This window comes from Pyxicephalus adspersus, chromosome 6, assembly GCF_032062135.1.
Source record: "Pyxicephalus adspersus chromosome 6, UCB_Pads_2.0, whole genome shotgun sequence".
Taxonomy (NCBI): Eukaryota; Metazoa; Chordata; class Amphibia; order Anura; family Pyxicephalidae; genus Pyxicephalus; species Pyxicephalus adspersus.
In genome coordinates, this window is record NC_092863.1 from 8,064,740 (window position 1) to 8,087,633 (window position 22,894).

The 22,894-nt window shown below is 39.6% G+C and overlaps 1 protein-coding gene across 1 annotated transcript in view; it reads right to left on the reverse strand.

Annotated features, from left to right (window-relative positions):
- The window catches only part of NTSR1 (neurotensin receptor 1), a 91,387-nt gene that overhangs the window by 25,391 nt on the left and 43,102 nt on the right, over positions 1 to 22,894 (reverse strand). Inside the window, exon 2 of the mRNA XM_072414441.1 lies at positions 2,430 to 2,631. Coding sequence (XP_072270542.1) covers positions 2,430 to 2,631 — 202 coding nt within the window. The remainder of the gene's footprint in view (positions 1 to 2,429; positions 2,632 to 22,894) is intronic.

Here is a 22,894-nt window from a genome sequence, read left to right on the forward strand (position 1 = left end):
ATTTACAAAGCTCTAAAGCTGCTAAATTCAGGTCTCAATATTACCAGTGACTTTAATACTGTGTACTGATATCTCCATGTATACTGTCCTGGTAATGCTCAGATTTTGTAATCCTTAAATTTAAACACATCTCCAATCCTGTTATAATGCGTAACAGGATTGCTAAAAGGAACATTTTTGAGAAAACCTTGCACATGGATTAGTTCTGTTCAGTGGCTTACAACATACAGCTCACCTTTTGCTATTTTCTTAACCCCCCTCCCCATCCCAAAAAAATGCCTTCTTCTTTTTCCCACCTGAAGTACAGTGGTGTATTTATTTTATTAGCCATCACTGAGCCTCAGACACATTTATATTTATAAAAAATTTAATACAATTTATGCAATACTAATATTATTATCACTTTTATATAGCAATAAAATATTATGCATAACTTTACTGTTGCTTTATATTGTTATTTGCTAGGTAAAGTTCAAGTCCTTGCTTTGAGTCCCTTGTTCAGTCTAGTTGTTGAGTAGGTTTTGCTAAAAAAAAAAAATTTTAATGAAAGTTATTTTTCTGCATTAGGCGGAATGTGTTGCCTCCAAGGGCAGCACAAACCTACTATAATAAAGTTGTTGAGAGTTGCACACAGCTACCTGCATATCGTGATCATTGTTAGCAAAACATTACTGTAAATAAAGAGAAGTTTCAGCCTGCTGCCCTGCTTACCAGTGCAATACATTTGGGTCCTCATTGTTAGTATTCATTCAAAGTTTCCCCATTTTTGTTGCTGGAATATTGTACTTACAGTTAACACATTTTGGGCCCAAACATTTAAAGCTGAGCTGCTTTCAAAGTAGGGAAATAGGGCATCCTGCTTTTAGGCCTATTACATCGATTATTACTCTTGATACATCCATGTATATGTGGTTACTGATTGTAAGCAACTGTTTTTTTTGTCCTCAATCACACATGGAGTGAGTGGACATGTTGATGATGCCATGAGCACCCACAATTGAGCAAATGCGATCAGGAGCTCCTATTGTCTTGCGGTTTACCGCAAACCCACTTTCACTGTTTGGATGAGCATAATATTGTACAAGTGTAATTGGGATATACTTGTGTGTGCTAGGCTCTAGGCTGCGTCAAACGTTAGATTTTAATTCCTGGAATTGATCTTTCATGCCAATTTCCAGTGACAGTTACAACTAGCGCTGTACACACAGCACTCATACTTTTCTATGGAGAGGGAAGGGGAGAAAGCAATCTCCCTTGTCTTGCATAGTGGTCATTCCCAATTATCTGCCATAATGAATCTATAATCAATATAGGGGGAGCATTTTATGTATGTTAGATTCTTACTAGAGATGAGCATGAGCACAATTTATCATGAGTTCTGCGGAAGAAACAAATTATATGTAAAAAGTTACAAAGTTACTTCTCTTTTGATACAATTAAACAACAGATTGAACCCGTTTATCCTCCTTTTTAAAACAGCTTTTTCCCTTTGCGTTCACTATCTGATGAGCATTGCAGACCGCCTTTGAAAGAACTCTAAGTCTATGGAAGAAGCTGCATTTGTAATCACTGAGCAGTACAAAGCTAAACTTCCTTTTGCAGCACAATGCAGAATTAATGAGGAAAGGGGCCAGAATCCTCACTGGCGGTTGACAAATGTCTTGAGTTGCGTTTGTTTATATAAATTTATAGCCTTGTTAGAATAGAAATTGTTTTGTTTGCCTAGGATTATGATGCACCATTTCCCTGTAGATAAGGAAGCAAGGCGTGTTATTTTATCTCTGGTTAAGCAGGCAGTTTTATTTTGGGTTTACAGAAACAATTCTAAATATCATAATTTTATCTCCTCTTTTTATTTGCTTGATGTAAATATTAGGAACTATAAAAAGAGACAGATGATATACACCATTAACAACGTTAATATAAATAACCACCCTTCAAATTGTAGTGCCAGAAAAGGAAACAAGGAATTGGTTCACCAAACAAGATTCCTTTGCATGCAGCTGTTTAGTCATTAAGGAAAGAAAGTAATCTGGCTAGATTCCAAGGGTTGCTCTAAAATTGTGCAGGCTGGATTACAGATTTTTATTGCCCTTTTTTTTCACTGTTGAGTCTTTTGGTTCTTCTGTAGACACAACACATCACATTTTGTGAGTTGGCTGCAGATGCTGGCTGATCATCAGAATAACAAAAGAATAACAAAGAAATACAAAAAAAAGGTAATCTGTCCAAACAAATCCCCTCTCATAAACCTTGAGCTATAGTTGCTGCATAAATATAGATGCTAAATAAATATAAAGGCTAAATATAGATTCTGATTTCATACTCCACCAACAGGTTTAATACTTTCTAAGCCACCGAATAATGCTTGTTGAAGTTAACATTTACTTTTTACTTGTTCCCCCTTTATGGAAAAAAAACAGACTTACGAAGGACTCGAACTCCATGCTTTAGGGACTGGATACGGCTGGGTTCCATAGACATACTGAGGACTGTCTGCTGTCCACCAATGGTACACACTTGGTTTTCCTGGTGAGCTTGTTTGACCATAATAATCAGTTGGTTGGCTATGATGGTGTTGAGAACAGAGATTACAACCATTGGAAAGATGAAGGAAAGGAAAGTATTGACCTAAAAGATACCAAAGAGAGAACTGGTCAATATTTGCTAGCAACATATACCTAGAAACTAGTAAACCAGAAGCATAGCACTGGAAACCACAGCTTTTTACCAAAAAGAGCTGGTTAGATTCAACTTAAACACACCATAAGAAATTTAAATTTACATCATCATTTATAAACTTTTAAAACATTGAGAGTATTAAAATACAATTTTATCAATATACAGTATGTGAAAGTTACATTTATGCATCTTTTTATAGACTGTGCTTACCATCTATCAAAACCGAACAAGAGTGGCTCATAACTTGCCCCAGCTCAATATACAGACAACTTACACCTATAGAATTTCATTAAGTGTCTTTACGTCTTACTGGTTTTATTATTATTATTATTATTACTAATAATAAACAGGATTTATATAGCGCCAACATATTACGCAGCGCTGTACATTAAATAGGGATTGCAAATGACAGACTAATACAGACAGTGATACAGGAGGAGAGAACCCTGCCCCAAAGAGCTTACAATCTAGTAGGTGGGGGAATTTCACACACAATAGGATGGGAGATATGTAGTGGTGGGAAGTAGTGGTGGTTTCAAAAAACAGAAGAAGATGGGTAGGCAAGTTTGAAAAAATGGGTTTTGAGCGCTCTTTTAAATGAGCAGAAAGTAGGAGCAAGCCGAATACGACGAGGAAGACCATTCCAGAGAGTCGGGGCAGCTCTAGAGAAGTCTTGTATCCGTGCGTGTGATGAGGTTATGAGTGGTTTGGTTTATCCAAAAACCTCACATTTAGAGACAATTGCAAGCAGCTTTACTGATTTGTGGTTTTACTATAGTGCTAACACTAAAACTGGAAGACTTGTGTAATGGGACAAGGTATTGTAATTATAATGCACTTTTACTTGGTGATTTTGTATCTGTTAGGACTTAGATATGTGACTTGTAGTTTTACTAGGCAGTTTGCTCTTGAAAAAAGGGCCAGGGAGGTGGGGAAAAAGGAGAACAACTTCCCAGGTGCACACCACTTAGCTAATAGCACTGTGCAGTTTGATGATTTAATTAACAACATTTTGCTAATTTGATTTTTGCATTGCTGTTCTGCATGGGGGATTGAGGCAGAGTTTTAAAGTAAGTGAATATTTTGTTAGGAGTATATATATACATGTAAGGAGAGCTTACAGTCTATTAAAAAGTCGAAGGGAGGAAGAAATTGCAGTCTGTTGCAGTCTAAAATATGTAAGTGAAAGTGAAGGTAGTGTACAGTAAAATGAAAGTTCAAAGCCTCAGTATAAATTTCCAATAACAAATAAAGTAAATAGCAAAACCTGTAAAATATTGTACAACAAAAATGTTAAAGAAATATGTAAGTGGAGGGGGCAAACTAGCAAAAAGTAGTCGAAAACAAACTAGGAGTGGCAAGTCGGAGAGAGAAGCCACAGAGCAAGGAACAGTCAGTGGATGGGTTAGTTATTTTCCATCTGTCTGTTCATATAACAAGTAGCAAATTGACTTGATGTTTGGTGTGCAAATATAAGGTGTCAATAAAGCTTTCCCATTTGTCACAAAAGTCTTGATTAAGTGAAACCTCCCTTCATTCCAAAACAATTGTCCAAAATATGTGTTCCCTTACATTGGGAGATCTTTTTCTATTTCTGTTTTGTTTTTAGGGGAGAAAGTGATGACAAATCTCCCTAATGGGACAAGTGGGCCAATTACAGGGGTTTTACCATCCACTATTCTGGAAGCAGGCAGCATTGTATAGGTATGTCAGTTATAAAAGAGCAAATGCCTGTAGCAAGGTAAAGATTGTGTTGATTGTACAGAAGCAAGGAAAGCCCAAGCAACACAAATGAAGAATACAAAAGGTTCAGGAACGTCTAATCAAATAGGCCATTAATCAGAATATGAAAAAGGTTTTGGATTTGGGGAGCCCAATGTAATTATCTTGCCTAGGGCCCTGTGTGGTTTTAATGTGGCTGTGACTAGACGGTGCACCAAAAATGTGATAATGACAATTCATATACATCAAATATATGAACATTTTTCTACACTTAAAAAAAGTTTGGCACCATTTTGTAGCAGCGACAAAGAAAAGGAAGTATAATGCGAAAATAATATTATGCCAAAAAAGAGATGAATGTTGGCTATTTCTTTGCAGATTTGTGTTTCTACGGGTAATAATTAAAGAAAGGGTGAACGATTTATCATAGGATTCATGGTTTACCTCCACAAGGCCATTAGCAGGCAAGACATGCACAACTCTACTCAAGATGAGATTTGACTTTACTGCTAATTGCTGCCAGGTTAATTGGTTTAAATAAATGTTAATTGAATATGATGGAGACTATGCCTACACGTGTCCTTGAGGACCAGACTTTGTAAGCTCTGATTTATATAAATAACTTGAGGGCAGAATATAGGACTAGCATTAAAATTACCTTTTTACATTTCTCAAGGGATTCAACTTTTCAAATATAATTCCACCTATTTCAAAATCTGGTGAGTTTTATTGTTTTAGCTTGGGCAATTAAATAAATCAGTTATGCAAGCTTTAAAAATGACCACTTTATCCACGCACCCACAATTGGTCCTAAACTTTCCTGGGTCTTTTAATTGGTCTACTAAACTTTTTTTTTTAACTTGGAGGAAGTGCATGCACATGTATGCTGTATGCTGTATGGATGTATGGAATTAAGTGTCTGTGTGCCCAGTACATGAACCAGTAATGGGAGACACCTATGGACAAACTTTCAATGGAAACAAGTAAAATTCATACTTTACCAAAATACCTCTCTGCCCGCAGATGATGAGCATCATCCCTGTCCTCCCTTTAGCTGTGCAGTGTCCATCTGAGATGTAACATTTGTGGCATCCTCGGCACATACACTAAGGCTGTGCACAGCTAAAAGTGATTTTAGGGTATGTTCTGCATTAGCTACCACTCCTAATTAAACTTCCCAAGTCCTAGACACAAGTTGCTGGATCTTCAGCATGTTACTCCCCTGCTTGTTCTCTTCCGCCTGCCCTGACCTCGGACTGTCTTGACCTTGTCTCTCTTCAGCTGCCTGACCTGGTGTTCCCCTGCAGCAAAGTAGTCCGTTGACCACTAGGGTCCCCGGCCCATCACCCCTTGCAGGGTTCTCTGGCAAAGACCAAGACAAACTTACACTCCATTCCCCAGGTAATCCTAGAGTCAGCTCAAATGACCTGTGGTCAGCTAGAATGACCCCTAGGGTCACCAGCCAATTCCCCCTTGCAGGGCTCTTGCAAAGACCAGGAGACATGTACACTTGATTCCCTGGGTAACCATGTGCCACCTGCCAGGGGGAATTTCCCTAACATGGTGGCTTTAATATATAGCTATACCTATGTAATATCACACTGTGCTTGCTATTGCACTCACTAGCTGTGCAAGACCTGGGGCAGTAAAGCAAACTATAATGCTTCCACCACCATGATTAACAGTTAAGACAAACTGTGGCATGTATAAAATGTTTTTGAAGTTCTTTGCTGTTACCCCATGGTTCTTCCAATGAATTACAATTAATTTTGTTTATTTATGAACAGAAGTAAAAACAGACACTATGTACTTGTTGAAGTTGTAATGTTAGCATTATATAAAAACAAAAAAAATAAAAATTTATGTCCACATATTTAACATTCTTACAAATCTGTATTTTTAAAAACTTGTGTCCGATTGTTTTCAAGCTCTTTCTTTTTATCAGCAAAGGAAATTCTGTCTGTAGAACATTTTGATTTATCCTCAGATAATGATAAATGATAATGACTTTCAGTAAATAAACACCCACACATGAACTGATCAATAGAGGCAGTTAGATAGGCAGGGGGCAGGCTTTTCAGTTTGTGTTTTGGGGGATAAAAAACTCATCCCTGCAGGCTTCCTACTGCCTGTGTTTTCTGGGTTTTGTAAACCAGTTTGGTGCTCAGTGGAGGAAAAGATAAAAGAATTCTACCCTGTGATTAAAAACAGAAGATGGAGCACTGGCACACCAAAGCCACCGCATTTTGACAGAAAGAAACACAATGTTTCTGAAATGATTAATCAGTGATGTTTTGTTGTATTACAATCCCCCTCGCTCTAATAAAGGCTTCACCTGTCCATCAATTCCTCACCCGCTAGCTGTGTTTGTGATCTGCATTGTTTTTTTTCTATTTAATGAATATATGGAACAAGCTCACATACTGGCTTCACTATGTCAGCTATAATGAATACCATCTATTTACATAGGGACAAGTTTGAAGCTTTCCTAATGCCTAATTATGACCAAAATGTTCATTGAAGTTTTGGGTAAAGTTGGGAGGGGGGGACAGAGGGGGAACTTTTCTCAGTGTTATATTTCTGTCTGTGTTTTATTTAGGGAGAATACTCTCAAAGATATGTTTCACAGATAAAAAGTCTGCTTCTTCAAACAGACCCATCATTTCAAAACTATATAAATATGACAGGAGACAATGCGATTAATAACATATGCCTGTTTCATTGTCATTGAAAAGAAACAGTAAGGCAGTGGTTGTAATTTTACAATTTTTAGTACTAGAATTGTTGTAGCACCACAAGGGCATCCCAAGGGACAAGTAACAAGCTAATAATCAAACTGGAAAGGAGAAGATGTTAATAAGGTAGCAATGGTGGTGATACAAATCAATAAAGAAAGCTATTACTACCTGGAAATAACCCTCCTGTCACTAGCTCTATTTGGCAAACCTAATTCCTGTTTCCAAAGAGGCAGATGATAAAAATGACTTACCTTTAGGCTCTCAAGAATCAGGGTTAACCTATTTAACCAGAAGTACTCTATTTTAGGGTAATGAAATGTTGTTGCAGCAACCCTTCCCCCGTTTTGGCCTTTTTACTATAAAAAAGGTTGGCTTTAAGATTACAAGGATTTGCTTGGCTGCTAGATTACCTGAATTTAGAATGAGACTTTCTCCTGATAGAAAGGACTGCCTTGTGCATCAATGAACCAGAGATCCAAGATAATTGAATTTTATGTTTGCATTTTATTTATTTATACATTGGCATTCCACAGTGTTTTGTAGAGAACACAAAACCAATCTCATCAACCCTTTTGAAGCATCCTCACCATCCAAAGTCCTGCATACTGCCAGGCAACTCATCATTATGTATTTAGACTGTGCTTATAAATGCAGGAAAACAAACTCCATGCTGGAAAAATTCCTGTTGGGTATTTTACAGCAACTGTTAACATTAAGAACATATTTAGCTTAGTCCAGAAAGGCAATGTCCTGCACAAAGCTGACTTCCTGTCCCACAATCCACACAGCAGACTGCTTCACCAAACACAGATAATAATGTTAACAATGTAACCCCCTGCTGTAGACAACACTACAGTCCCTGACCTTTTCTAACACTGCCATAGGTACCCCACCTCTCTATCTCCTCCTGAAAAGTTCTGTTTATGAATAGTAATTTGTTCAAACGTTTTGGACCTTTACTGCTGTATCTGTACCAAGCAGACATTCCCCCTAACAACTACAATTCAACTGTACAATCTCCATAAATGTTTGCAAAATTATGTACTATGATGACCTACTTAACCTATTTATTCAATTTGTATTCAAACAGGCAGGACCTTAGACTTTGTCGGTAGCTCTAGAATGTACAGTCAGATTGTAAACATTTATGGTCATTTGAATGGTAATCATGACCCCTGGTCCACTTTGACAGTCCCTAGCTACTGTTGTAAAGTGCTGCCATCTTCCTCTTTCTTCTCTTCATAGATGGGATCTTTGTCCAGCTTGATTGCCTGGGTCCACTCCGCGGGGTTAAATAAGTCTTGGCAGGTGTAAAGGAAGCCAGATATCCTAGCAATCAATCTATGTGCAGCTCAGTGTCTTTGGCAGTTCATTGAAGCAATCAGGCAGGTAAGAATAATTATTACAGAAGGGACATCACCTGTTCATTTCTGCAATAATGCCCCGCCAGATTCAAAAGGTGAAACGAATTCAGCTTTACATTTTCGGCTTTCTCTCTGCACTAGGCATTTACTGTACCTTCCTACAGCCAGAAAAATGGTGACACTATAATGCTACTTTTCTTTTACATGCTGCTTTTGCTTGGGACAGACTCCTTTTTTCCCTGCTTTTATTTATATAAGCCCATCCCCTATACTTAGCTCCACCCCTTCCACCTGTAAATTGTAGCTTTTTGCTAAGCACTGTAATTTTACACAACATATCAGTTTAGTTTCCTTTATCCATGTACACAGTTCCTGGAACTTCAGATATGCACAGCATAATTTCTCTGTCCCTTGTGCTGAATCTGCAGTAGATTTATCTGTAGAACAGGACAGCAGTTAGCTGCTAAACACACATATTTATTAAAGAAGAGGCAGGAGGATGTCAACTTAATGCAGTGTTTGCACTTGCTGCTGATACTCCGTGTCTTTCTTGCAGATGTTTATTTTTATTTATAGACACTTAAACATATGTACAGCACTTTATATTTAAAGTGGGCATAAGAAGCAATTATACACATCATTTAAGGGAAGTTTTAGAGCACTCTGCCAAATTCTGCAGCCATTTACAGGTCCTGCTGATGTAGATATGTATGTAATTAAAGCGGATCAATCAAACACAACCAAAGTGCATATAGGATTCATGCAAATGGTTGAAAATATTCAATTCTAATTTTTTTTACCCTACATCAGCTTTTCCCAACCAGGGTTCCTTGAGCGATGAGCAGTGTGTGCCTCTCAGGTCAGTATGTGACACCAATGATCTTTTTTGGCTATCTGTAGGGGTGACATTCCTCTCACTGGCCAGCAAAGTAAGAGACATGCTTCCCACTAACCACCACAATACCATAGTGTAATATTAATAATTGTCATTGGAAAGGATCTTTCACGAGCTTTTCCAACAACAAAAGACTGCATGATGCATGAATGAGTGCTGTACATACAGTGCCGTTCTGCTCTATGTAGAGGGGAGGGGGGAGAACGACAGAGCAGCACCCCACTGTGCTCTCTCCCCTTCACTTTCATTATGATCTTTCCTTGTTCGTAAATCCGCCAGGACGCTTGTAGGAACAACAAATTACGTAGCGCTGTACACACGCCAGATTCTCGTCCGATATCAGCCCTGAGGTGATTATCGGAAGAGAATCATCTGACGTGTGTACGTAGCCTTAGCAATCGAGGTGGGATGTGTGACACTAAAGAAGTAAACAAAAAGTGAAAAATAGTAGGAGAATGGAAAGAAAATAATTATGAACAGTAAGAACTTAAAATATCAGTCATCAAAGTATTCATGGAAATAAAAACAATGCAAGTAAGCATTTAAATGCTTGATTTTCTCTGCTTTGGTTGGTGACAGGGTCTCTTTCACATATATTTTCTAGTTTGGAAGATTACTCTGAATGTGGGCGTGCTCATTAGAAACAGAGATGGCACGCCAGTTGCATGTAGTCTGCAGATGTACAGGCTTTTTCAATGCTGTCAGGGACAATATTCCAGACCTTCAGTAAAGCCAAAGCTCACTGATTAGATAAAAAAGATAAATTATTCGGATGGCTTTTCGCGGTCGGCGGCATTCCTAATGATGTTTCCGAGTGTAGATGTTCTATAAAGTTTCGAAATCTGTCTTGATTACCACAGTATTTTAGCGTGTATACTTCTTTTGGTGATGTGACGCACTCTTATAAACAAAAAATTCCAACTCTGTACAAATGGTGCCCACTCTGATATTTACAGAGGAGCCGTGTATGCGTCAGAGAAAAGGCGTCATTTATAAAACTCCTTCATAGTAAATGGTATTGTGTGTAGATTTCTGTTCTGAGTTCCTGAGTCTTTTTATTTCATGAATACATTAGAAACATAAGTGCAAAGCATAGAACACAGAAAATCAAAGCTTCCAATCCAAATTCATATTGCAGATGCCAAACCAGTAAAAGATGGATTCTGACTTCAAGTACTGTGCATTTGCACTTAGCATTTTGTTCAATTTGTATTATTTTATCAAACTTGAATGCTACTGAATGAAGATTTCTTTCTGCTCTTTGAAACACTCTGGAATGAAGCCCTGCGTCTTTCCACTGCAGGGATGAAACGAATGAAGTAGGACAGGTTTCTACCTCGCTACCTTCAGCTGTCAGACTGACTGATTGAATGTCAATACAGTGTGGCAATGCCAGTCACCCACCATAAAATTGAAGTCATTTGCACCTGGTTAAACCCCTTTTCAGATTCCTGAAAATGAAACATGTCCCAATTAGATTGACCTGTCTTTTCCTCCCAACAAAATAGACTCCGGTGCAGAGGGAAGTTTAATTACATTGGTAAAGATCCAAAGATTGAATTGATTTTATACAAAGAGATTTGAAAATTAAAGCCTCTGTTTCAAAATGTGCTACAGACCTACATTTTGCATTTGCACATCATTAAAAAGAAAAGGGCCTGCACAAAAATGAATTATTAAGGAAGCCCAAAAAAAGGCTGAATGTTGATTTTAGGTGCAAGGTTCAATAGAAAAGTTTTTGTTTTACAAAAGATTTCTATGTACAGTAAACCCCCTGTCCTGAACATTGTATATTCAAGAGCATGACCATCTACTCCAGCTTTAAAATAAAAACACCACCACCCCCAAACCCCCCAACCCTGCTTACCAATTAAAAATACCCATTAATGACACAGACACCAATATGCAACTAATGGCTGGCAAGCAGCCATTTAATAAACATAGTAATAAATAACCAACAGTTAAACCATAAATAACTAACAAAGAACCCAATAAATATTAATTAACTAATAACCCCACTTTACAATAAACTTTCATAAATAATAAGTAACCAAATAAACCCCTAAATAAATCTAACTAATAACCAAATATTCCAATTATTACACATAACCATCATAACATTTACCACCAATTCCAAGACTCAAATCTCCCCAAGTAACAAACCAACCAGGCTGCAAGTCTCAGAAGGCAAAATCCAGTAAGTTAACCTTTAAGCAACTCCACAACAGGCCCCTAGCCATCCAGAGCCGCCTCAGGGGCCACGACCATCCTTTACCATATATTGGGGTGGACCCTACCAAAGAGGACCCCCCAGCCACAAACCATCCCAAACCATGCACAGGATCTTTGCCTTCCAAAACTCCAACCGCCAAAGACCCACATGCCTAACCCACCTACTGGCCAATAGGGAGTGCGAGCGGGGAAACTTTCCTTTTCTAAACGAGGGCCTCCCACTTCTGATCTACTCCCTTTAAGCCCTTGCATACCATATCTCCTCCTACCCCCCTTCCACCACGCTAGCTCACTCCCTCCCCCTAGCTGACCACTTAAACTAAACCCCTTTCAAACCTGTTCTAGGCCTTCCCCCCCTGTCATGCTGCCCCTGTGCTTAATGCTTACAGCTCTGGGCCTCGGGGAGGTCGGACCATCAATCCCAGCTTTGAAATGAAAACACCAACCCCAAACCCCCCAACCCTGCTTACCAACCAAACATACCCATTAATGACACAGACACCAATATGCACTTAATGGCTGGCAAGCAGCCATTTATTAAACATAATATTAAATAACCATATAAAAACCCATAAATAACAATTAACATATAAGTATCCCAATAAATAATAATTAACTAATAACCCCATGTTACAATAAACTTTCACGATTAATAAGTAACAAAATTAACCCCCAATCAAATCTAATAATCAAATATTCCAATTATTACACATAACCATCATAACATTACCCACCAATTAACCAGACTCAAATTTCCCCAAGTAACAAACCAACCAGGCTGCAGGTCTCAGAAGGCATAATCCGCTCCACCAGTAAGTTACCCTTTAGGCAACTTCACAACAGGTCTCAGGGGCCATGACCATCCTTTACCATAAATTGGGGTGGACCCTACCAAAGAGGATCCCCCAGCCACAAACCATGCACAGGATCTTTGCCTTCCAAAACCTCAACCGCCACAGAGTTCAGGAGCGACATCTCACACCTGAGCACTCCTCCACACCCGCAGGACATGCTTAATGCTGTCCTGGATCCCCAGGAACCACATGTCCGTCCCCACAGCATTCAAATGAACACTGTCCCGCCTAAGGTACCACCACGTTTCCTCCTCAAATTCATTATGCCGTATCACAATGCCGCCATTGCGCTTCACAAACCTACCAACCTCCCTGTTTACCTTAACCCTGACTTTATTCACCTTCTCCACTGACCTGACCCCCCTACAATTAGTTCTGGCCACTATGTCAGACCACACCACTACTACGGCAGGAAATTCCATCTTTAGTCTTAAGTAATTCACCTTAATATCTTTAATAAGGTCACGCATAGATCTCTTACCCAAATTGTTCCCCCCAGCATGGATCACTAAAATACCCCGATCCATCAAACCAGAGCTTCCTTCCTGGAAAGGCCCAGCTGACGTCCGTCCGGCCTCACCGCAGCTCTCTTCGCTCCCCATTACACATACAAGTGCCCAACAATGCATACCAGGCAAGGAAAAACAAACAAGAAAAACAAGTACCAGTCCCAAAATCCCCCAACACAACCACCCACACCAGGATCAATTGCAAACCCCCCGCATTTCTCAAGCACATCACATCAAATGAGGCCTAATTCAACCGAAACTCGATTCCCACCTACCAATCCTTTGAATGACTTCATCCCCCAAACACTCCTCCGTGGCTGCCCCAATTCTTAAAGAATGGTAAGAATTCCCCTTACCATCCAGACCCAACTTGGCCAAGCAGCGCCGAAACACTGCCACAAACTGAAACCAGGATAAAAAGGACCCATCAGCATGCACAAACAAAAGCCCCATTGCAGCTGATCGAACACCCAGAAATTCCTCCACCGAACCCCCCAATCGAAGCACAACCACCCGAAAACCTCTGCACTGTTTTGCTTTGGACTTTCTAATAGGAAAACTCACCCTGTCCGAGGAACACTCCAGATCCTGCCTCAGAATCCCACCCTCTCTGTTCCTGGCAGGACTGACTAATTTTCCCAGATGCATAGCCTCTAAAAATGCAACCACAAAAGCTGTTTTAAATAAAATGTATTCATAAATCCTGGAACAGACCCTCCCCAATACACCAACCAAGCCTCGCAGCGGATCAAAGGATACCGGGGGAGCCGCCTATAACCTCAGGCCCCTCCCGCCACCCATGCAGCTTAAACCAAAAGACCATACCGGCCATCTTTCTACTTATCACCGCCCTAGAGACCCCTGCCGCGAAATCTAAGGCTAGCCAAAATAAAAGCAACCGTGCAAAAGCCAAACCTCACCGACCTTTGAATTAAACCGCTGACAATCCAGTCACAATGCTCCATAAATGTTCCGGACAAGCCATTCCGTGGTGCTCCACCTCCGGCGCCAGCACTCGAAACCTGTCCCACTGAAAACGAGACAGCGCGTCAGCCACAATATTGAGCACCCCTGGAATGTGCCGGGCAAAAAGGAAAATATTATGCTGCAAACATCGTAAAACTAAGTGTGTCAACAACTGAATCGCGGGGCCTGAATCCACCAATGAACTCCGGTCCATAGCATGGGCACGACCTCTGAGACAGAGGTGGCCTGCACAGTAGTAAGGGAGCTGCGCCCCCTGGCAGCCTCAGGCCCCCTCCTGGATAGCAGTCCTCCGCCGGGGCCCCACCTGCAGGTCTTACTCCTGGGGGATCTGGGGCTGCCCCCTAGCCTGGCACTGCCCATGGCCCTGACAACCCTGGCAGTCTGAGTAGGAGGGTCCCTATAGGGGCCCCCACTCTGGCACTGACCTCTTGAAAAAACCTCAGGGCTGGGGCACACCAGAGGCCTATGCCTCCAAGGTCATAGCCCTGCTAACCTAGCTAAAGGGGGAGCTCACAGCAGCCCCCCCAGCACCTTCCCTATCCTATCTTGCAGCCAGGCTTCACCACGTGAAGCCGCCACCTCCCTAAGCTGGGTCATGAGGCCTTCTAAAGATGACATTCTCCTACCTGCGTCCGAACAGAAACTTTCCTTTTCTAAAAGAGGGCCTCCCACTTCCGATCCACCCCCTTTAAGCCCTTACATACCATTTCTCCTCCTAGCCCCCTTTCACCACGCTAGCTCACCCTCTCCCCCTAGCTGACTACTTACAATTAACGCCTTCCAAACCTGCTCTAGGCCTTCCCCCTGTCATGCAGCCCCTGCGCTCGACGAATACAGCTCGGAGCCTCATGCTATGATTATTCAAGTTCACTTTTTGGCCAAATATATAAACTTGTTGGACCTTCTATACTAAAACCATTACGTTGGCGTTCATCTTTATTTTTCAGCTTTAAATTGAGAGATTTTGAAATGTGTCAGTGGAAATTTTGCCATTTTGGCCTTTGTCAGGTCAGGTATTTATCTTGAATAAAAGATCTGGATCATATTCAGTGTTCTAGTTCATCCTACATATGCTCAATGGGGGTCAGCACTGTCTGCAGGTCACTTGAAATTGGAAATCACCTTCCCTAAACTGTTCATACAAAGTTAAGGACATTATTTGCATGCTGTAACATTAACAATGCTCTGAACTGGAAACACTGAAGTCAATAATTCTGAGGGCGTTCAAATATTTTTTTGCAATACAGTGTAGAATCAATACTCAGATGCCCACAATCTTTTGTCAGAATATTGTGTCTGAGACATGTGTACATATAAAGGTGTGAGCCAGGTACAACTTTGCCACATTTTGGTGTTACACAGCGCCGTCTCATTAGTGGGTGACCTTACATTTAGCAATATACCCCCTTGCAATCGTGACATGGAGTGAAAAAGGGGTCTTGGAATTGGCTTGACCATATGTATTTTTGATGAAGATCCACAAACAGCCTTTAAATTTGGTAATTTAAAACTATGCATGTCTTGGAAATGAAAGGCTGTTGTAAAAGACTTCCTCCGGTATCACTATTTGTCCCGTCTGTTACATAGGAGAGTGTGTTGGACACTGCCTGAGTGAATGGTATATTTTGAGGAGTGTAATTCCTCCTAGTTTTTACCATTTATATTTATTTCTTTACTTTAATAAGAAATACAATACATACAATATCATACACAGTATAACATACAGTGGGCATTGCTCTATAATTTAGGCTGCAGAGTGGAATTTGTGACTGGCTTACCTCTGCCTAATGCAGCAGACAGAACTTACCTGGGTGACCTTATGATAGGCCATGTCGCTGGGTTTACCTCCTGGCTGTTCTTTACTTAGTTTATTTTTGAATTTTATCAAAGGGACCCTTGCATGTTTTATTATGCTGCTGCCAGCACTAAGAACAAGTGAATGAGTTTAAATTACCCAGCTAGCTTGTGTCAGTGTGAAACAGCGAGTTCCGTTAAGGATTCAGGACTTACTGAGGACAATTTAGGTTGTCACTGAGTGCTTAGGGAGCACACCATGTCACAGAAGTAATATCAGTAATGGCTAGCAAACTCATTACTAAGAACCACAGGTCTTCAAGTTAGTAAGTATTTATTGAATCCCGCTGTATATAATTGTATCATTCACATAACTAATTACAGCGAGCTCCCTAGTTGGCAGTTTATTGCAGCTGGACCTGCGGTTGCGGTGTGTATCTTATTTTCTATCATCCCGCAGATGACAGTATCATGTGTTAGAAGTCAGCCATTGTCAAACTGATTTTAATCTTACAGCAACCTGATTCACCCAAACAGGTCACTCAACATCTTCCAGACAAGCAAACATGACAAGGTCCTCCCAAAGTCACATCCTCTGCATTAACTTCCCGTCTCCTATGACAGTGTGTGCATGTCATTCTGACATTTTATATAAACTGCCAACAGTAATGTGGCTTGAATGCTTTTCTTCAAATCCATCCATGTTATTTTTATTCTCTGCGGAAGTAAAGGAGTTGCAGAAGAATCATTTCACAAAAGGGAAAAGAGAAAAATGAGCCATACCTGAAATTATTGCAGGGCAATAGGGGCATGGCTGTGTTTACAGATGGGTCATCTTTGTAAGAAGGAGAATGGCAAAATGATAACAAACGTCAGGGCAGGGGCAGGCATGTAGACCGCTGACCTCTCCTTTTAAAAACACTAGTTTTATAGCCGACTTACTTCAATACTTCTAGAATAAATTACCCAAAACAAACGTGCAGGATTTTTGACATATCTTCAACTATTTTAGCTGCAGGCCTTTTCATGGTCACTGACTTGGAAAGTGCTCAAAACAGAGGATCAATATGAGAGCATGCAATGGCAATGCCAGCCAACGCATTTCTATTTGTACAGTTTCTAAAAAGAGAATTTTAACCCCCGCCCCCCCCCTATAAATGCAACATAAAGTTGACAAACATAAAATGGGTAAGTATCAACTCTATAAAGAATGAACAGTTAGTGGGGTTTATTTTGCACCCTCTCTGTTACTATAATTTTGTAAGTTTGGCCGTATTTATGTAGCGATCTAAAGGCAGTGGTTAATTTGCCACTGCCTAGATAGAACGTTTTTTATTATGTGAACATTTTATATTGGTCCATGCTCGTAAATGGTAAACACTGTAGCCAGATGCTTTATACTTTAAACTTGCACCATTGTGCTCTTGGGTTCAGCACCCACTAGGACTGTGGCTTTAGGGATAATCTACATTCTTGAAAGCAATCTTCTCTTAAAAACCTAATGGAAAAATTTATTGATGTTGTACTAGACTGATACTTTGCATTTCCAGAAAATTGTTATGGAAGAAAGGCTTGACAAAAAACACTAGTTTCTGTGTCTTGCCAAGAAAATATCCACAGGAAGATGGCTAAGTGGTCAACATGGACCAGTGACGTGTAGCTGAAAGATCCATGTCAGTAAAAATCAAATGTTGTAAAGTGGAACTTCTACAGAAAAATTATTTAATGTTTCATTACTGATCTGTTTGGTTGGTGTTCTGCCTACCCTAAATACTTTCTGAATCCTTGAGCCAGAATGAGTATACGGCTCAGGTGTTCAGTATTTGTGTTATCTGTATGATTGTTTCAGCTGTGTGACTGCATCTACTGATACCAAACATCAGATTTAAATCCATACAATCGGTATTCTGTACAATGAGGTTAGCAATGTTGGTGTTCATAATCTCTAAATGGTAAATTTGCCTTAATTCATCTTCTATTGGAACAAAAAAAGGACAATTCCCTGTTTTGCTCTTACACAAGCTCTGTGGTCAGTCAGCTTCATAAAGTATAAAATTCATATTTATATTAGTACACACAAACACAATATATTCACCATTTTTTTCTTTGGAACCTACAGAAGCATTTTCAAAGCACTTGTCAGGTGACACAGACCATAATACGGATGTGTTTTTACATTTACTATAGTAAACAGAGAGCAGGATACCTTATTACATTTATTGAAATATGAAAGAGGATTGTATATCGAATACACACAGCAATCATTTTCTGCAGACTTAAATTGACCTGTATAAAGAATATCATTGAAACTAGGAAGTAATTACAATATTATGATTCTCCCAGAACGGAGCACAATGTGCTGATTTAGATGTATAACACAGATCTGGAACCGCACACAGTATTACAGATTTATAATTAGGTTCTGCTGTTTATGTTTCTCCTAAATGGGGTTATTCATGAATATTTTATAGAAAACAGTGTACATTTGTCCTTAAACACTCAATACTTCTCATGCATAAAATGAACATTTCACAAAAGATATGACCCTAATCCAAGCCTCACACCAGTATAAAGCTTATATGCAGGGATAAAAAATAACTACTAGTGTTTGTTTTTTAATCCTAATATTTAAATATTAGCTAGTTGTATGCCATCATAAAGGTCCTTGTATAATGCAGGTTTGCTTGCTAGAATATGTTGTACTGGAAAGAGTTATTATAACTAATCGCTGTTCTTTGGATCCTTGGAATGGCTTGTTGTTACAAAATAGTTTAGTCTTCTTTTTTACATGAAGGCATTTTCGGAACTGTGAAGGGCAGAATCTAAAATACCAGAATCTAATGTCCTCTTTCATTCCTGGTAATATCTTTGTAATCAGTAAATGTTTAAGTGAATGCAGGATATCACACCATATGCATTTGTTTGTATCTGAAACACAACCTGATTATGGCAAGTACCTTAAAAGAAAGGCCTGGAATGACTGAAGGGAGGAAGCAAAGAGGAGAGCAGGTATGACCAGGGGTTAGATGGAGCAAAGGATAGTTGGGATAGAAAGATGAGGATTGGTGAAAGGTACAAGGTCAGGGATAGGCTGGGAGGGAAAAGTGGGGTGGAGAAGGGAACGGTTAAAAGGGGGTTCAGACAGGAATTGGGGAAGTCAGAGAATTGGAGTTAAGAGTTTCCCTCCCAGTCACCCATGTTGTAGGGGGGAGAGTAAGTTTGTTTGAGAGGGTGGTTTGGGTCCTCAGAGGGCACCTTAAAAAGGAGGTGTGGTAAAATGGAAAACCAAGAGGAGGGGGGATAAGAGGAGGAAATGGGTGGCTGATTTATCCAACAGCCATGTAACTGCAAGATCTGTGTAGGGGTCGTGTTAAGAATATGTTGTGTGTGAAGGAAAGAAGATATATATATGCAGTGTTTTACAGTTAATGTTTATGTATACTTTATATGGTCATACTCACTGGTTATGGTTATACTGACCCAGTGCAATATCTATACTTTATAGTAAAAATACTGACATAGTAAAGGAAGGGCCACACCAGATGGCTAAAGATACCCTCAGGCAAGTGGTACACAATAACATGTTACTTTTTTGGGGATTTATATATAGGGATTACACAAATAGGTGGCACAGACATATAGAATTATTCATTTGTAATAGAAATACAGCAAAGTGTGTTTGTCCCTAACTCAGCAGGATACTCATAAAAACAAACCCACTCAGAATCTCTCCAATGACTAAGAAGAATATCTTCCTTCTTCACACCTTCTACACATGTTTGTAGATCCCTTGGTTAATGCATTTGTCAATTCTCAACCTCTTTTCCACTCTGATACGGCTAGACCTGCAGTCCACATTTCCCACCAAAGAGAAGTGCTGTAGTGCAGTTCTATAAATTCAAAAGATAAGGAGATATTCTGAGGTCTGAGCTACAGTACAATGAAAGAGATGCTTTGCCTGAACATCTACCATAGCAATGCGAAATAAAATCTTTGAAGGATACCTGTTCTTATAAGGCAACACACAGGTATCAATTTCCACCCACTTTTAGTTATGAAATGTAAATAGCTCTTCAAATCTGAGGTGTACTATTGGGTGGATATACTTAAATAAGTATACCTTAAGTAGATATACCTGCTGTGTCCCGGATTCAGGACCTCCAATGTAAATTAATGACTTGAGTATGTGCTGGGTATAAGTTGCCCGCTTCTCTTTTTTCTGTACCTGGAGCCATAAATTGACCTGGAGCCTTGTCCAGTAGCCCACTGTATGCATTGGAGAATGTGTGTGGGACATTTTTTCTTGAGCATGCTTGATGAAAATACCTAAATGATACCCAGTACCATTATTTTCGGACAAAAACTTTCTCAAGATTATATGTCTCTCCTGTGTAGATATCCAAAAGCTGTGGGACTGCAGCTTAGTGCTGCCATTTTCATGTAATGTCAGCAGCCCCTGCAGACTTACAGTTAGTACTCAAGCAACGCTATATAGTTTTTCCCTATGCGTCTTACCTTTCAGCTACTTATCTAGGTAGATGAAGAGAGAGACGGAAGAGCTGGACCAGCATTATTATAATTACCAACCATATTATAATTAGACATTATACATTGGTATAGTTGCAAATTAATGCAGTAAATGCTTCATTCACCAGCAACAACTTCCTTGCATATTTCACCTTCAGACAAATTACATTAGAATTGGGAGACATTTGAAATCTTCAATCCCATAAAGTAAGTTGTGCTTATTTCCTGGAGGATGCTGTAATCTCTGCTGGGAGAGTAGGGGTAGATTTATGTCACTGGTGACAGTACCAGCAGCAGGTTGTATATTTCCAAGACAGTTAAGTGGCGGAAATCGTCTGCAGTAACCAGAATAATTATTTACTGCAGGGGACTGGAAGACAATTAAACCTCCGTACTCCTAAATCCAATTTTGCCATTTCCTATATACAGTATCTAAGCAAACTCAAGACTGTTTTTAAAGCAACCTCTTAAAAATCAAAAGGCCAATTTCCTGAAATAAAGAGATATCTGGACACTGACGTTCTGTGTCTCTTACTTTCCTTCTGTTCCAGCGCTATAGCCTGTGTCAGCCTTTTTGGCCCCTGAAAACAGTAATATGTGTGTCTCTTACCAAGTTTTTTATTCTACCAGTAAAAAGAAATAAAATATCTGTATAGTTGGTTCCAGTAGTTACATTTATTAGTGCTTGACATTTTTTTCTTCGTTTTCATTTATTTTCCCTAATAGTTTTTAGAAACAGTTCTTGCTGAAAGAAATATCAAATGTCCTTTAGTATGTCTGTACTCTGTCACCATCTCTCATAGCATGCATTTAGGTTTTCACCATCCCCTGTTGTATGTCTGCAGTGACTGATAGCTTTATGTGGCTTTACAATCACTGAATATTATGTTTGACCTTTGGTCATTACAGGACCTTACTGAAGGTACAGATATCTGAAAGCTGTAAGATTATGCTAGAATGTCCAATGTTTTATTAGATTTTAAAATCATCTTTAAAACTCCAATAAGTTATGTTAGGTTTGTCATGTGCAGTTAGATGTATCGACAGTTGTCACAAGTGAAGTCTCAAGAGCCCATCATGGTGATTACACTTCATTGTATTGGGAGTAAAAGAATTGTTTCTTTTTGTATTCAGAATAGTTGTTTCACTGCTTAAACGAAACCCTGTTATGAACTGATTTCCATTTAATTACCATGTTTTCTCTGACACTTAGTACCAGCTCTATGACCTCTAGACCCTCTTCCATTGTAACAGATGTAAAAAGGTATACATCTATTTACAAATCCAGGCCTGCAGACCTACACTGCAATAATTAGCTCACATAATTCTTATCAACGAGCATTAGAGCTGGTTAATTGTACTGCCAGTTTAGCAATTATCCAATGTGTACTAATTGTATTCCCTTTCTCTAAAAGGTCATATGTTTGAGACACGTAACATTACTTCAGAATTATTGTTTTATTACAAACGGTGATTACATTAATTATAATAATTAGGAGAATGATTTTGTAATATGAGAACTGGCTATGCACCAGTCCAGATGCTTGGGAAACATAGCAAAATATACTTTAAAAGAAACACAAATCACAGTTCTTCTATAACCACTGGAGGTCACAGATATAGTTCTTGTAAATTGGGTTTACTCTTACACCTGCAGGAGTATGACACTAGGCAAAAATAAATCTAGGGGCAGCCCCTGCTAGTGACCGATCTCCCCCTCTATTTTCATTCAAAATGTAAGTTCTCTCATTCTTTTCCAGAATCTTTATTTTTTTTTTGTTTTAAGGACCTTCAATCAACTGCTGACTGAGTAACAGGCTGGATATTAGGGATCATTGGAGTTTCCCCAGCTCAGTCAAGTAATGTATGCTGCAATGTCATGTGCAGGTTGGGGTTTAACGGCCCTATCATGGATCCCTTGGAAATCCTGTTAGTTTTCTTAAATGAGACACGTATAACTGACTGGCTACCCAAGTTGGTCTGTCACTGTGTTTTCCCAAGCAGATAGCTCTCCCATATCAGTAGGAGGCAACCAGTCATCAAACAGGTACTCTTTGTTCAATCCACCTAAAAGCATAAGTGGCATTATTGTTCTATTTGCTTTTACGTTGGTGATTAGTTGAGGATGCTGTGGGTACTCTCTTCGGCTCCCCTGTTTTTCCACAACTTGGCCTGATTGAGGTACCTGGAGTTCTTGTTCTGCAGTAGTTATTTAGTGTGTTTGAACATTTTTTTTAACCACTTTTCTGTTTCCATGGAGATCATTTTTCTACTGGTCTTGTGTTTGCAGATGTTGTTGTACCCATTGCCTCTTCCTGTATTGCGTAGATACAGGGCAAGCTTTCCTTATTGGTATGCATTACTTGTGCCTTACTGTCATGGCCAACTTAGCTTGGAAGGGATTAGCTGCTAGACACCACTAAGGGCGCATCTCTTCCTCTCTACTTCTTGTGGAGTCACTTAATCGTTGTCAGGTTCACAACCATTCTGCCTTTATTTTAAACCCACTGTTGTCTTCTGTTTCTTTTTAGCAGTTTTAGGAACTCTGAGACTCTCTATTCATCTGAATGTCATTACTACTGTCCTAGAG